Below are 18194 nucleotides of genomic sequence, written 5' to 3'. Positions count from 1 at the left end.
ATGCCTATGTTGATTTGCATCAGTTAAGAGACCGTATTTGGAACAATATTTATTACTACAATCATTATCTGATTACACTTACATTCTCTATTACTTATTATCAGTTGGGCAGATCAAACAAGTAAAATAATAGAAATCATTGCCCTTGATATAATTTCTTGATCTAGAATGACTTTTGGTTTAATGTTTTGGTCATGGTGCAGATGATATTCAGAGGTTTCCATTTGGCTCTTTCAAGCATAATAATCCTCATTCTATGGGTCAGGGATGTGTTTATCTGGATGCCTTATGTTTGTCTGTTCTTCTCTTAATTTGGAATATTTATATCTTATATAATAGATTTAATTTTTTATTTAGGTAGTAACTAGTGATTCTTCAGTGTGAGTGATAAGGAAATTTAGTTTCTTACTACTTCTTTCCACCTCCTGCTCTCCCCTTTATTATAAGACTATAGTTTTTAAAGTTCTTTTATACCATTAAACAACATGTTTCTACTTTTACCACTTGATTTTCAGTTTTTTATCACTTTTTGGAACCACACTGAAATAAATGTAAGGAAATGAGTATGCACATGTGGTATTCCTCTTCTGCTACACTTCCTGACAAATTGAATATATTAATATGTTTTCATCATCATAGTTTCTAACACTTGTACCTTTTTAAATAATGATGATTCCCACCATTCTTTTGGCCTTTATTCTGTATTTAAGTTTATAAAGGCTTGCTACTAGGCCTTTTACCTGACCTCTTTTCACACCTTTACTAGGAGAAGTTTGTGTGCCTTTTGTGTCAAGCACACTGAACTATTTTCCACTGAACTAGTTTTTCCTCCTAAATAGCTATCTCTTGCCTCTATATTTGAATGAGTTTTGCTGGGTATAAAATTTAGTCTATACTTTTTTTCTTCAAGTTTTTTTTAGACATAGTTCTTCAGTTTTTTAACCCTGAATACTGTTTATAAAAAAATTGAAAACAATCTCCTTTTCTCACCTTACACTCAATGTGATTTCCTTTTTTCCCCCTATTTGCTCATATGGCTGTAGGATTCTTTCATTTAGTCACCAATGACTCTTGTAGACTATGTCTCAGTTTTTCTCAAAAATAATTTGAGAATATAACTCAATTATTATCAGTTATTCCTGAAATGCAGTGTACTTTTCAGTATATTGTTTGAATCTTTTATTTCAGGAAAGTTTTCTTGAAGTATTTGCTTATTTTTTAATCTATTTGTTTTGTTTTCTTTAGAAATAGCACAATTAATACCTCCCCCTGCTCTTTTTTTTTTTTTTTTTTTTGTCTTTCATCACAGCTTGTCTTTATAGTTAAGTGTTCTCAGGATTTTTACAGGAGGACACAGTGGTGACTCATTTGCATAATAATTGAGTCTTATGAAAGAACCTGAATAAATATTTAGTCAGGTTTAAGAGACAATTATTGAAGTTCCCATCATAGCTCAGTGATTAACAAATCCGACTAGTTACGATGAGGTTGGGAGTTTGATGCCTGGCCTAACTCAGTGGGTTAAGGATCTGGCATTGCTGTGAGCTGTGGTGTAGGTCACAGATGCTTCTTGGATCCCATGTTGCTGTGGCTCTGGTGTAGGCTGGTGGCTTCAGCTCCAATTGGACCCCTAGCCTGGGAACCTCCATATGCTGTGGGTGTGGCCCTAGAAAAGACAAAAAGACAACAGCAACAACAAAAAAGACACAATTATTAACAGTTTTTTCTTTCTTCAGGTTTTCACAATCCATTTCTACAAATCATATTTCCAGAGAAAATCCAAGCAATTACAAATGATAATTCTGAAGTAGAAAATGTAAGAGATTTTCCATAGTTTATATTGTTATATGAAATTTATTTTTATTACATAGCAGTGAAATACATCAATTCCATTATAGTATGAATATAAGTAACCAATATTACTAACAATAAGGAATTTAAAGTTCTGATGGTAAAAGCAAATATATAATCATGATGTCCTGTTTTGTCTAACACTTGTCATTTTCTCATGGTAAAACTATGTTTAGAAGTTCAAAAAAGGAATATTATGTGAAAGATAGTATCTTATCTAAATGATGTCTAGATGATTCAAATGAATAGAATAATTTTCTTCAAAATTGTTAAGGAGAATCTCTTTTAATTAAACCTTCTTCCTTAATCTCTACCCTTGCACCTACCAATTCTCAGAGAGTATAAACCCTTTTTCTGTTATTTTTGTTATTCACTGATTTATTTAACAGAATTTTTTTGGACTTGTGTGTATAACTACATGCTAAGAGCCTTAGGAGATAAAAAAGAAATACAAGAAAGCAATCCTTGCTTATAAATGGCCGACAATTTATATTCGACAGTCTTAATGAGGTATAATTTACACACCACAGAATTCACCCATTGTGAGTGTACAACTCAATGATTATCAGTATGTAAATATAATTATGTAAATATTGCCACAATCCAGTTTTAGAACATTTTTCTTGTCTTAAGGTCCTTCATGCCTATTTGTCATTCTCCTCTGTTTCTACCTCTAGCCCTTGGCAACTGCTGATCTGTTTCTATAATTTTGCATTTTCTAGACATTTTGTAAAAATAAAACGTGTGATAATGTAGGACCATTCATTGGGTTTCTTCCACTTAAGTTTATCATTTTGTAACATTTATTAATATTTCATTAATTTTTAATTTCCTAATAGATCTGGATAACACACTTCTTTATCCATATACCAGTTGAATCTAAGGTTTTTTCCCAAGATATTGACAATTTTCAATCATTCTGCTATGAATATTTATGTGTGGACATACAGTTTTCTCTTGGTAGAGTCTTAGAAGTAAAATTTCTGTGTTAAATGGTAAGTTTATGCTTATCATTTTATGAAACTGCCAAACTATTTCCCATAGAGACCATATTAGTTTACATTTCTCATCAGCAATATATGAGGATTCCAGTTTTTCAACATACTTGTCAACACTTGATGTTGTCTTTTTTTTTTTTTTTTAATTTTGTTTTTTGTTTTGGCTGTACAGCTTCTTGGTGTAGGATCTCAGTTCCCATACCAGGGATCAATCTGGGATGTAGTGGTAAATGCACCAAGTCCTAACCACTAGACCACCAGGGTACTCCCCCCCCCCACTTTTTTGATGTTGTTTTGATTGAAGTTAATCTAGTGGATTCGTAGTGGTATCTCACTCTAGCTCATAGTTGCATTTCTCCAATGAAAAATGATGTTGAGCATTTTTCATGAGCCTACTAGGCATCTAAAAACCTTTTTGGTGAAATGTCTATTAAATTATTTGTCTATTATTTGTCTATTAAATGTCTATTAAATTTTCTTTTTTAACCTATTATTTCTAATATATTTTTTGGGGTATAATTAACATGTATAATGTATGTTAGTTTCAGGTGTACTATGTAGTGATTCAATGTTGTTATAAATTATGACATGGTTACTACAGGAAAAGTATTTTTAGAAACTCTTGAAATTATTGTAACATTTTGCAAATAACATTCTGGTTGACTTACTTGAGAAATACTGGGAAGTTCCAGAAGGGATAGAATTTCTTTTTTCTTTTTTTTGTCTTTTTACCATTTTATTGGGCCGCTCTCTCCGCATATGGAGGTTCCCAGGCTAGGGGTCGAATTGGAGCTGTAGCCACCAGCCTACGCCAGAGCCACAGCAACGCTGGATCCGAGCCACGTTCTGCAACCTACACCACAGCTCACGGCAACGCCGGATCATTAACCCACTGAGCAAGGCCAGGGATCGAACCCGCAACCTCATGGTTCTTAGTTGGGTTCGTTAACCACTGCGCCACGACGGGAACTCCCAGAAGGGATAGAATTTCTTGATTATCAAAAGTCTGTTATTAAAAAGTAAAACATGCATTTGCTGGTATTATTCAGTAAATTCTCTTGTGGCCTCCATTATTCAACCCTTCTATATATATATATATTTTTTTTTTGTCTTTTTGCCTTTTCTAGGGCTGCTCCCACAGCATATGGAGGTTCCCAGGTTAGGGGTCTAATCGGAGCTGTAGATGCCAGCCTACACCAGAGCCAGAGCAACGCAGGATCCAAGCCGCAACTGCGACCTACACCACAGCTCACAGCAACGCCAGATCCTCAACCCACTGAGCAAGGCCTGGGATCGAACCTGCAACCTCATGGTTCCTAGTCGTATTCATTAACCACTGAGCCACGACGGGATCTCCATTCTTTAACGATCTAATTTTCTCTACGTATATGTAAATGAAATGCAGTTCATACTAACTCCCACAGTGAAATTATAGTTAGAGAATGTAAATCTCATATACTAACATCTTGATAATTATCTTTTTGTTTTGAGAAAAATATTCATCCAGGAACTACTTAGGGGACTTGTACATCAAGTCCACTTTAAAAAGAGATAAAGATTACCAGCATCTCTGTTTGGTTATTACATTTGGATCTGTAAGAGGAATTTTTTTTTTTAACCAATGTAAATTTTGAAACTAGGACATGCAGCTGCTTCAGTGTCATGATCTTATGCTTGGTATTTCTGCCTTATGTCTGACATACCTGTTTTGCTTCCTTCTTCAATTTATTTCTGATTTTACTTAAAAAAAACTAAACATTTTAGAATAATTTTAGGTTTACAGAAAAATTGCAAGGATGCTACCATAGTTCCCATCTGAGGTCACTCAGTTTCCCCTAAAGTTAACATTTTATATAACCATGTTGATACATTACATTTGTCAAAACTAAGAAATTAACATTGATACATTACTATTAACAAAACTATAGGATTTACATGCATTTCACCATTTTTTTCACTAATGTCCTTTTTCTATTCCAGGATCTAATTCAGGATACTACATTGCAGGTAGTTGTCATGTCTCCCTTGCTCTGTTTCTGTCTTTACTTATGTTTCATGACCTTGTCATTTTTAAAGGATATTGTTCAGATGTTTTGTAGAATTTGGATTTCTATGATGTTTTCTAATGATTAGATTGAGATTATGAGTTTTAGGGAAGATGACCATAGAGGTAAAGTGCTCTTCTCATTACATCATAGTCATATCTCTTGACTCAACACCAGAGATATTAACCTTGCTGTTGCATTTTTGAGCATTTTCTGGACCTTTTAACAACTTGCCTTATTCTTTTTTGATTTGTACTGTTTCCTGCTTCTTATTTTCACAGATCCTGAAAGGTGTATCTTTTTGAGTGTTCTGGTATTTCTGTCTTTTTGGTTTTTAATGTGCTTTAACTAAGTTTTCTTTTCAGTGATGCTCTAACTCTTGCTTTTCACATGTTATTTTTTGCAGGATAAAATCTCATCACTTAGGTTCACTAACCAACTGATATTGCAACTTATTGCTGTCCATGTTTTAATTTGAGATTAGTAGTGATAGAGTCAAAAGCTATGCCAAATTCTGTTAAAGAATTTTCTGTTTAAAAATATGGAAACAGGCCATATATTTAAGGAAAATGGTTAAAATAAGTATTTATGCCTAATGGAGTAAACTTCATTGATGTAGAGTACCTTATTATCACAATAATGCTACCTGAATACACATTACAGCATGACACATAGTCTCTTCTTTCAGAAGAGTTTAAAATTCAGTTACATATAGATTTCTAGTGCTATATAGCTCCTTAGATTGGGCTTATTTTTGTGGAAATAGTAAGAATGTATTATATAATAAATATAATTTTTGATATATTATTGCAAATTTTAAATCATAGTCTGAGACATTTTAAGCATTATTTGGAGGAATTAACCGATGTAAAATTATTGTTTCCCTTCTTTTATTACATTTGTCTTCACTCTCAGTTGTTCTGGATTCTCTAGGAACAGGTATCCTATATTATTCCAATAGATGAGAAACCATATACTGTGCATCTTAAGCAAAGGTAATTATTTATTCTTTAGTTTTAGATTTAATTTTATTTTGAATGAATTTTTTACTTATAATAAAAGTATATTAAATATAATGTGGTTGTTATTAAAATTTTCAGTTGTCTCAGAAGAACAGATGCTCTCTTGTGAATTAATTAAATTTTTCATCCTAATGCCTTAAGTAGTCTTGTGAATAGGGGGATTAGGAACAGGAAAAATAGGGACTCATCTCCTGAAGATTAATCCATATGATTCTAAGTTGGCAGAATCAGCAGAACCTATATAATCAGGACGGGATACTGCGATAAGAAAAAAGTAAGTCTATAACTGTTAGGATTTGGTCAGGGAGGTGGGCTCTCTACTAGGAATATGAAATAAGTGATTTAATATAGAAATTAGATCATACAATGATGGAAACTGGTGATTAGTGTGTGGAAAATAGTACCAGCTCTGTATTATCCCTAAGAGAATTGCAAAAATAATTTAAATAACTTTCTGTAGGGTTTAATTCTCTGATGGAAACCCAGTTGAAAAAAGCTGGCTTGGAAGCAATTTGTGACTTTCAAGAGGTTCGTTTCAGTTAAATTTTGAGTATAGAACATGATAATAAGAAGAGATGAATTCTGAGAAACAATTAAATGAAAGTATTAAGTGAAAATGACTTTTTCAGAAATGCTTGGCAGAGAAAAAAGAAAGAAGAGCTTCATATTTCATAAAGAAAAAACAAAATATTTTGGCTTAGAGGAAGTTTCTTAAAGAGAAAAGTATAAACAAATGATTCATTGTATTGTTAGATGCCAAAAAATGGTATTGATCAAAAGAAATTTAATGTATTCCTTTAGACAGAAGGGAAGAGGAGTATTAAATGACAATTCAAAGTACTTTCAAGTTGCATAAGAGGGACAGTGAGAACTCATATTGTATTTAAATATTGTGTCAGGACTATAAGCAGTAGTAAGAAATCGAGGAACTGGAGATTGAGAGATGGATAGAACATGTGTATACTCTATTTTTGGAAATTAACCTGTATAATAATTAAGACAGTGTAATGACAGTTAGGAAGCTGTTGAAAAAACTTATATGAAAAATAAACTGTAATTGTATAGTATTTCTTTTGAAACATACTGAAGGGGCAGTAAAAAGATTAATAGATAGATTGGACATAGTGGTGGCAGAGATCTGGTGAGGCAGTGAAGGAGAAGGAGAACAGATCTGTGTCAGGGGAAATATGGGCTCACTTTGGAGAAGGTGGATATGAAATGCTTGTGGAATATCCAGGAGAAATGTCCAGTTGGCCGTTAGATTGACTGATTGATTGATGGAAGTACAGTTGATGTACAATATTATATTAGTTTTAGGTATACAGTATAGTGATTCTATATTTTTATAAATTACAAACCATATAATTACATTATTATTAATTATATTTTCTGTGCTGTACATTGCATCTCTATGATTTATTTATTTTATGTGTTTTTTGTTTTTGTTTTTTGCTTTTTTTTGTCTTTTTAGGGCCACACCCGTGGCATGTGGAGGTTCCCAGGCTAGGAGTCTAATCGGAGCTGCAGCTGCCAGCCTATGCCAGAGGCATAGCAGTGTCAGATCTGAGCCATGTCTGCTACCTCTACACAGCTCACAGTAACGCCGGATCCTTAATCCACCGAGCAAGGCCAGGGTTCGAACTCACAACCTCATGGTTCCTAGTTGGATTCATTTCTGCTGCACCATGACGGGAACTCCTATGACTTATTTATTTTATAACTAGTATTTCGAACATTTTAATCCCCTTCACTTGTATATTAAAGGCCATTTATGACAAACCCGTAGCTAACATCATCAATGGTGAAAGCAGAAAGCTTTTCTTCTAAGATCAGGAACAAGACAGGGATGCCCACTCTCACCACTTTATTCAACATAGTATTAGAACCGTAGCAATTAAAAAGAAATAAAATGCATCCAAATTGGAAGGAAAGAACTAAAACTGCCACTATTTGAAGATGGCATGATACTATTGAAAACCCCAAAGAATCTACCCCAAAACTATTAGAACTAATAAATGAATTCAGTAAAGCTCCAGGCTACTAACATTATGCAGGAATCTGTTACATTTCTATACACTAATAATGAAATAATGAGAAAAAGAAATCAAGTTGCATGTAAAAGAAAAAACATACCTTGGAATAAATTTAACAAAGGGAAGTGAAAGACCTGTAATGTGAAAAGTATAAGACATTGATAAAGAAATTGAAGAGAATGCAAATAAGTGGAAAGATATACATGCTCATGAATTGGAAGAATCAATATTGTTAAAATGTCCATACTACTAAGCAAAGCAATCTACAGATTCAGTGCAATCCCTATCAAAATACTCATGGCTGGCTGGCTGGCTTTCTTTCTTTCTTTCTTTCCTCTCTCTTTCCTTTTTTTTTTTTTTAAAAAAAAACTGAACTACAACAAGTAATCCTAAAATTTGCATGGAACCACAAAAGACCCCAAATAACTAGTTATTTTTAGTTTAGTTCATTGGAGAGAGATGTGGGTTTCAGACCATTCTTTTTATATAGGTATAAATGAGACACAGGAATGAACAAAATATAGGGTGGGGTGCATATTAATGATGAGAAGAAAGAACAACCAGAATTGAATGCAGTTATTCATTTAAGTGAAGAAGTAAGGTTCCACATGAAGAGACTTACAAAAATAGAAAGATATGAGGGAAACCAGGAGTAAATGGTATGGTTGAAGTTGAAGAGTAGAGGATTTAAAGAAGGGGAATATGGTCAACAGCGTGAAGTGCATTAGCATAGTTTTACTTGACTCAAACTGCTTTATGGATTTGACAATGAGGGGGTCCTAAGTAACTACACAACATCAGTTTTAGCGGAGGATTCCCAGCAGAAGCTAGTCTGGGTGGTCCAATTATGTTACATTGGATTGAGCAATGAGCACCAGATAAGGAAACTTAACAATAGCATAATAAGGATAGGAGATGATACCAGAGAAAGTGGGAACTTAGACTTGTAACTTCAATGCCTGTGTTCTGATTAGTATGATTTTTACAGAATACTCTTCCATTTCATTGTAGTAATAGATATTTATAATAGTAACATTGAGAAAGAATGAAAAAATAGAAAACTCTTATAATCATGCATTTAACATAAAATGCTTTTCTCTCATCATGTAGCCCCTTATCTTTATTTTCTTTTAAGATAGGAAAGTTATTTTGAATAAACATATATGTATTGCTTTGAATAAAAGTCACATGTAAGTCAAAATAAAAAAATACTATATTTGTCAGAGATTGGCAGAATTTTTCTCAAAAGGCCCAGAAAGTAAATATTTTAGGCTTTGAGGACTATATTGTCTCTGTCAGAATGACTCAACTCTGTGTAGCATGAAAGCTACCATAAGCCATATATAAGTGAATGGGAGTAGCTGTGTTCTATTAAAATTTTATTTGCAAACACAGAAGGTAGGTCAGATTTGGCTTGAGGGTTCTAAGTTTGCTGACTGCTGCTTTGTATGTTTCAAAAAAGAATAACTTAAAATTCTCTCATTTTTTGGTTCAGATTTTTTTTAGCAAATGATTTCATGGTTTATTTGTATAATCAAGGATCTGTCAATTCTCATTCTTCAAATATTCAGGTAAGGTTTAACTTTTGTATTTTAACAATTTTTTTAAAACTTTTTTTTACATTGAATAAATACCTTCCTAATACAGAAGACTGTTCACAGGGGAAAATATTTAAGGGATCCACTTATGCCTCATTTCATCCATTATTAGGCATTCTTAAAGTCTTGGTAAATTAAAGACAAACTAGATTGACTTAGCACCTTTGCCTCTGCCTAGAACATAGGCACGATTTAATTAATTAATTAGTTTATATTTTTTTGAATGAATGAATATAAAGTAAATCATAATAAAAGCAAACACAAATACTGTTGAATACAGAATCATAGATTGAAATCCCTTCCTTTTTTTCTTAACCCCTATCATCCATCAATGAATCCTTTTGACTCTACCTTTCAAATTACGTATTCAAAATCCATCCTTCTCCTTGTCTCTCTCTGCTAAAACTACTATTTTCCAAGTAAACATATTTAGTTTGGATTATTGCCATAATTTCCTGAGTAATCTCCCGACTTCCATACCTTTCTCATCCCCTGGGTCAGTTCTCAACATGGCAACCAGATCAATCCTATTAAAACCTTGTCAGATCATGTCACCACTCATCGCCATGAGGTGACTTACCATTCACAAGGTGAAAACCAGAGGCACTTCAGTATCCTACAAGCTTTACACATTCTGGTCCTCTTTACCTCTATGACCTCATTTCCTGTTATTATCTAGCTTGTGCATTCTGTTCCAGTGACATTGGTTTCCTTGTTGTTCTTCAAACATAACAGACATGTTCTCTTTTCAAGACCTTTGGGATTAACATATACATAATACACACTTCTATGCATAAAATTGATAATAAGGACCTACTGCATAGCACAGGGAACTATATTGAATGTCTTGAAATGGGAAAGAATCTGAAAAAAATATGTATTCTATATATACACACACATTACATATATATGTATAATTGAATCACTTTGCTGTATACCAGAAGCTAATACAGCATTGTAAATTATACTTCAGTTAAAAAAAAAAAACAGTTAAAAAGGTGTTCTCATCGTGGCTCAGCAGGTTAAGAACCTGACATAGTGTCCATGAGGATGTGGGTTCAATATCTGGCCTCTCTCAGGGACTTAAGGATCTGGTGTTGCTGCAAGCTGTGGCATAGGTTACAGATGTGGCTCGGATTCTGCATGGCTGCGGCTGTGGCGCAGGCTGACAGCTGCAGCTCCAATTCAACCCCTAGCCTGGAAACTTCCATATATTGCAAGTGCAGTCATTAAAAAAAAAAAAAAAGTTAGAAAAAGACAGAACACTGTGTAAAAAAAGTATATTATCTACACTTTTTAAGTGTAGTGTTCTACTTATTTTAGGTTAAGATTTTGTTCAAATTGTCTGTAGATTCTGCTATGTTTATCAGTTACTGACAGAACATATACTTAAAAATATTTTAGTATGATTATGCATTTCTTTATTCTTTCAATTTTGGCTTTATATATTTTGAAGCTGTTATTAAATGAGTACAAATTTGGAATATTTTATATCTTTCTGGTAGTTATAAACTCATCACTAAGAAATGTTCCTCTTTATCTCTAGTAATGCTTCTTGCCTTAAAGTCTACATTGCCTGTGTTAGTATAGCTTTAGAATCCTCCTTTTGGTTTGTGTTGGCATGGTATATCTTTTTCTAGCTATTTAATCTTTCTGTGCCCTTAAATTTTAGATGTCAGAATATCAGAATTTAAAGGAAATCCAGACTCACAGTCTTTGTCTTTTAATAGATGACCTAAATTTATTCATTGGAAAATAATTTTACCCAAAATGTGGGATAATGCTTTGGAAGCAGGGTGTAAAATAATAATCTCAAGTATTGATCTGAAAAGAGTAGTTCAAATAGTGAAAATGGCAAGTATGGGAAGACTTTTTTCTGAATGTAACTTTATTCATAGTGATATAAACTGTATAGCCTGTGAAAAATATTCGGAAAGATCTATTAAGTATAAAAAGTAAGAAAGCATTAGGAAGTTTTGTCAATTCCTAGGTAACCACTTTGCTTTTTCTCTCCTAGACTCAGTGCTACTACCAAGGATATATTGAAGGATATCTGAATTCTCTTGTCACACTTACCACATGCTCTGGACTGAGGTTATGTATTTTTTTGTCATTGATATGCAAACACCATAGTCATGATATTTGGCTGCAGTGAATTTGTTAGTTTATACTAAGTGTGGTGCTTGAAAGAGAATTCCCATATGGAGATTATTCAGTGATATCTTCCTCTGAATATGTTTCTTCTCTTATTTCTCTTCACTTTCCCCATTGACCAGAGACATGGCTAACTAACTTCCTTCAAGGCTTAGGTTTCCTGGTGTCCTGGATATATATCTTGTTGTTTTCTTTTCTACAGAAGTGACAATTGAATGTGTTTGACTAAAGCCAAGTTGTAGGAGCTAAGTTTAGTTCTCTTGTTTTTTTTTTCAGCAAATAGAGTATTTTTAATACTTACCATGTACTAGCTACTAGCCTACTGTTTGAATATGTGAAAATGAATTAACAAAGCATGCTTTTTTTCACAAGGAAAATCATATTCAGAGAGAGGAAGCAACTTCTGCATAAAAAATGGTTATTATAGTATTCATATTTTTCTAGTAATATCTCTGTCTTAAACTCTCTAAGAATGGTAGGTTTTCCTTCCTAGTGCTTGGAGAATTTTCCATTCTGTCAGGATATTCTTCACCTTTATTTTGTAGTGTGGGCCCCTTGTTTTCACAAATATTCCTCAGTGCTTTTTACATGGAATTCTGAAATTTGTTTAACTACCATTTTATAATTACTCCTAAATTTTATTTTTATTAATAAAATTGTATATTATTGATCATTTTGTTATACAAGTAATGAAATCATTTTTCAAAAGAAGTGAAAACCAGAGAGAAATTTTCCACACTTTTATTTGATATTGCTTTCATTAAATCAGAGTCATCTCCAAACATAAAGGGTTTGGGTCCAAATACTGAGCTCAAAAACATTCTGTATCTTTCTTCTCCTTTTCCTCTTTCCCCTCCTCATCCTTTTTTTTTTTTTTTTTTGAATTCTGAGTTTTATAAAATAAAATTGATTAAAAGCACTTACATTTTTACACTTAATTTTACAGAGGAATATTACAATTTGAAAATGTATCTTATGGAATTGAGCCTCTGGAAACTGCAGTTGAATTTCAGCATCTTCTTTATAAATTAGGGCATGAAAACAATGAATTTGCAGGTCTTACCAAAGATAACCGAGACACAGAAGAAACCCCAGTGGACTCTAGCATTTTTATAAGTGAAAAAGTGAGTTGTGTATGCTTTATTACTCTTTCAAGGCAGTTATTACTTTGTTTTTAAAAAGAAATTTATTAACCTATTATCTAGCTGTAGCTTGTGTCTTTTCCTTAAGAATATTCTCACATTTTCTTAACCTTACAATTTCCTGAACCATACTTTACCTTTTTCTCCTTACAACAATCTGTCATTTACTTTTTATAACCTGTTTTAATTTCTTATTTTGTTTGTTGCATACCTACAAGTTTCTAAAAATTAGTGTAGACTCAGTTATAAACTTCAAAAATTTACTTCTTTTTTCTCTATATTTATAGAAATTATTTAATGAAACAAATATTTATAAAGGTTGCATTTTTGTCTGGGTGATCAGCATTAACTAAATTATAATTAAAATTTCATAAGCAAGATTGTTATTCATGGCCATGTAAATTGTTTTTCTGGTATAACTGCATGTTTTGGTCCTCATAAAAGTAATTATGAAGGAGAAAAATTTTTTTTGTTTGTTTGTCTTTTTGCCATTTCTTGGGCCGCTCCTGCGGCATATGGAGGCTCCCAGGCTAGGGGTCTAATCAGAGCTGTAGCTGCCAGCCTACGCCAGAGCCTCAGCAACGCAGGATCCGAGCCACGTCTGCAACCTACACCACAGCTCACGGCAATGCTGGATCCTTAACCCACTGAGCAAGGGCAGGGATTGAACCCTCAACCTCATTGTTCCTAGCCATAATGGGAACTCCAAAAGAGAAAATTTTTATGCCAGGTAAAAGTAGCATGAATATTCATAGTTTATACAAGAAGTATATGGCAATATTCCCATACATGTTCTGGTCTTCTGTCAGTTTCTAAAAAATAGACAAAACCTCAGAATTTAGCCAGGCATGTTAAAAAAAAAAAAGACTACTCTTGGTAGGGCTATGTAACAAAGTTATGGCTAATGACATGTGAACAGGTGTAATGTGTCATGCCTAGACTCTAAAGGAAGAGGGCTTATCTTCTCCTTTGCCTTTTCCTTCTGGCTGCAGTATGAACACATTGGTACATCGTAGACCACAAGGATGAGGATGATAATGTACATAGCAGAGCAGCAAGGTAGAATGAAATTTTCTCCTGAGAAATTTACAAGACTAAACTACCATACCACTTCAGACTTTTAATATGAGAGAAATAACTCCAGCTTGAATCTAATATTATTATAGTTCTGTTAAGTAGCTTTTAATCCTATATCCAAAATAATACAGGGCTCAAATGGACTATGAAATGTGGGTGGAGTACCAAAGGATTCAATACTATCACATCCCTGTATATAACTTAAAATTAAATTTTATCTATTAAATCCTATTTTATTTTTCTTCTATGAATTTAGGAGGGTAAGTTACAGTGGCTTAGATTACCTAGTATGCTGGACAATGTTTGTGTTCCAGTGTTTTTTCTCCGTTGTATATTCTTGGCTCCTTTGTCATAGATTAATTGATCATATATGTGTGGGTTTATTTGTGGGCTTTCTATCATGTTACATTGATATATGTTGGTTTTTGTGCCAGTACCATACTATTTTGATTATGTAGCTTTGTAGTATAATATGAGGTCAGAGAGCCTGATTACTTCAGTTCTGCTTTTCTTTCTCAAGATTGTTTTGGCTACTTGGGGCCTTTTCTTTTTCTATTCAAATTTGAAAATGTTTTGTTCTAGTTTTAGTTCTGTGAAAAATGTCAATGTGAATTTTGACAGGGATTGCATTGAATCTGTGGATTGCCTTGGGTAATATGGTCATTTTAACAATATTGATTCTTCCAAACCAGGAACTCAGTATATCTTGCCTTCTGTTTGTGTTGTGTACAATTTCTTTCATCAGCATTTTGCAGTTACTTCTTAGAGGTATTTTGCCTCCTTAGGTAGATTTATTCCTATGTATTTTATTCTTTTTGATGTGATGGGACTGCTTCCTTAATTTGTCTTTTTGATAATTCATTGTTAGTGTATATAAACGCAACAGATTTCTGTGTATTAATGTTGTATCTTGCAACTTAACACATTGATCGATGAGCTCTAGTAGTTTTATAGTTGGCATCTTTAGGATTTCCTTTGTATAGTATATATTATATCATCTGCAAACAGTGACAGTTTTCTTTTTTAACATGATTTTTATTTTTTCCATTATAGCTGGTTTACAGTGTTCTGTCAATTTTCTACCGTACAGCAAAGTGACCTAGTCACACATACATACATACATTCTTTTTTTCCTTTCCAACTTGGACTCCTTTTATTTCTTCTTCTAGTCTGATTGCTATGGCTAGAGCTTCCAGTAAATGCTATGTTGAATAAAAGTGATGAGGGTGGGCATCCCAGTCTTGTTTCTGATCTTAGAAGGAATGCTTTCTGCTTTTCATTGTTGAATATGATTTAACTGTGCGTTTTTCCTGTATTGGCTTTATTATGTTCAAGTATGTTCCCTTTGTGACCACTTTCTGAAGAGTTTTTGTTATAAATGGATATGGAATTTTGTCAAAACCTTTTTCTGCATTTGCTAAGATGATCATATGGTTTTTATTCTTCAGTTTGTTAATGTGGTGTATCACATTGATTGATTTGCAGATATTGAAAAATCCTTGCATTCCTGGAATAAATACCACTTAATCATGGTGTATGATTCTTTTAATGTATTGTTGAATTTGGTTTGCTAATATTTTGTTGAGGATTTTTATATTTACTTTCATCAATGATATTGACCTGATTTTTCTTTTTTTGTGTGATATCTTTGTCTGTGACTTCTATAATGCAAATGTTTGTTAGGTTTTTTTTTTTTTTTTTGTCCCATAGCTTCTTGCTATCTTTCCTTTTTAAAATTCCTTTTTCTTTTTGTTTCACTGATTGGATTGGTTCCACTGCATGGTCTTTGAGTTGACTGATTTTTTTTCTTCTGTCTCATCTACTCCACCGTTGAACCTGCCTAGTGTATTTTTTCAGTTGTTATTATATTCTTCAGTTCTTTGACTTCCCTTTGGTATTCTAGGGCATCCTTAAAAACTGTAAGATATTGATGAAAGAAATTGAAGAAGACCCAAATAAATGGAAAGATATTCCCTATTCATGGATTAAAGAAACAAGATTGTTAAAATTTCAATGCTACCCAAAGCAATCTACATGTTCAAGTAAAGTCCTATCAAAATTCCAAAGAATTTTTTCAAATTCTTTAGAAAGTATTTTTCAAAGAAATAGGAAGATAATCCTTACATTTGTATGGAAACACAAACAAACACCAAATAGCCAGAACAATCTTGAATAAGAAAACAAAGCTGAAGTCTTCAGACTCTGATTTCAAACTATGTTACAAAGCTATAGTAATTAAAATAGTATCATGTTGGCATAAAAAGAAACGCATAAATCAGTGGAACAGATTTAAACCCAGAAATAAACTGACATGTGTATGGTCAATTTATGACAAAGGAACCAAGAATGTACGTTGGGGAAAGGACAGACTTTTCAAAAAATGATGCTGGGAAAGCTGGACAGTGCCATGCAAACAAATGAAAGGATCACTATTTTACCCCATACATAAAAATTAACTTAAAGTGGATTAAGCACTTGAATATAAGACTTAAAATCATAAAGCTCTTGGAAGAAAACAAATACACTAAGGCAAAATCATATGTGCACTCCTATGTTCATTGAAGCTTTATTTATAATAGCCAAAATACCTAAACAATCTTAATTGTCTGTTGATGGATGAATAGATAAACTGTTTTATGTATATATAATAAAGTATTACTTAAAAAGAAAATCCTGCTATTTGTGGCAATATGGATGAATCTCAAGGACATTACACTAGTAAAAATAAGCCAAACACAGAAAGACAAATACTGCAGCATCTCAATTTTATATGGAACTAAAATAGTCAAACCCATAGTACAGTAGTATTTCCCAGGGGCTGTAAACAAAGATAAATGGGGAAATGTTAGTCAAAGGGTATAAAGTTTGAGCTACACAAGATGAATACGTTCTGGAGATTTAATAAGTAGCAATGTGACCATAGTTAGTGATATTGTATTGTAAACCCGGAGCTTTCTAAGAGGGTTGATCTTGTGTATTCTTACTGACAAAGGCAAGGAAAAAAAATGGTAACTATGTGAGAGTGGGTGTGTTAAGTAGCTTGATTGTAGCAGTTATTTCAGATTGTGTATGTATATCAAAATATCATCTTACATATGCTATCAGAAAACTAGTAGATCTCATCAATGAATTTGGTAAAGTTGTAGGATACAAAATTAAATACAAAGAAATCCCTTGCATTCCTATACACTAACAATGAAAGCTTAGAAAGAGAAATTAAGGAAGCAATCCCATTTACCATCATATCAAAAAGAGTAAAATACCTAGGAATAAATATACTTAAGGAGGCAAAAACCTATACTCTGAAAACTATAAGACACTGATGAAAGAAGTCGAAGATGACACAAATGGAAGGAAAGATATACTGAATTCTTGCATTAGAATAATCAATAGTGTCAAAATGACTGTATTACCCAATGCAGTCTACATATTCAATGCAATCCCTACCAAATTAGCATTGGCATTTTTCGTAGAACTAGAACAAAAAATTTTAAAATTTGTATGGAAACCCAACAGACCTTGAGTAGTCAAATCAAACCTGAGAAAGAAAAACAGAGCTGCAGGAATCAGGTTTCCTGACTTCAGATTATACGGCAAAGCTACATAATCAAAACAGTATGGTAGTGGCACAAAAACTGACAGATCGATATAACAGGATAGAAAGCCCACAAATAAACCCACACATATATGGTCAATTAATCTATGACAAAGGAGGCAAGAATATACAATGGAGAAAATACGGTCTTTTTAATAAGCAGTGCTGGGAAACTGGAGAGTTAAATGTAAAAGAATGAAATTAGAACATTCTATAATACCACACAAACAAATAACTCAAAATGGATTAAAACCTAGATGTAAGGCCAGATACTATAAAACTCCTAGAGGAAAACACAGGTTGAACATTCTTTGATATAAATCACATCAATATCTTTTTGGGTTCACCTCCTAGAGTAATGAAAATAAAAACAAAAATGAACAAATGGAACCTAATTAGTCTTAAAAGCTTTTGCACAGCAAAGTACACAATAAACAAAATGAAAAGAAACCCACGGAATGGGAGAAAATATTTTCAAATGAAGCAGCTGAGAAGGGCTTAACTTCCAAAATAGAAAGACAGCTCATGCAACTCTGTATCAAAAAGCAAACAATCCAATCAAAAAATGGAAGATCTAAAATAAATATTTCTCCAAAGAAGACAGACTGATGGCCAAAAAAGCACCTGAAAAGATGCCCAGCATCACTCATTATTAGAGAAATGCAAATCATAATTACGA

The 18194-nt window shown here is 33.0% G+C and overlaps 1 protein-coding gene across 1 annotated transcript in view; it reads left to right on the top strand.

The window, feature by feature from the left end:
- ADAM32 (ADAM metallopeptidase domain 32) overlaps positions 1 to 18194 on the top strand; it is a 125061-nt gene that overhangs the window by 6385 nt on the left and 100482 nt on the right. The window contains exons 2-6 of the mRNA XM_047770237.1: positions 1737 to 1816; positions 5828 to 5889; positions 9445 to 9520; positions 11565 to 11641; positions 12648 to 12825. Of these exons, the coding sequence (XP_047626193.1) occupies positions 1737 to 1816; positions 5828 to 5889; positions 9445 to 9520; positions 11565 to 11641; positions 12648 to 12825 (473 nt within the window). The remainder of the gene's footprint in view (positions 1 to 1736; positions 1817 to 5827; positions 5890 to 9444; positions 9521 to 11564; positions 11642 to 12647; positions 12826 to 18194) is intronic.

The sequence above is a fragment of the Phacochoerus africanus genome, chromosome 3, assembly GCF_016906955.1.
Source record: "Phacochoerus africanus isolate WHEZ1 chromosome 3, ROS_Pafr_v1, whole genome shotgun sequence".
Taxonomy (NCBI): Eukaryota; Metazoa; Chordata; class Mammalia; order Artiodactyla; family Suidae; genus Phacochoerus; species Phacochoerus africanus.
Note: the sequence above shows the minus strand (reverse complement) of the source record. Positions and strands in the feature narration are given on the sequence as shown.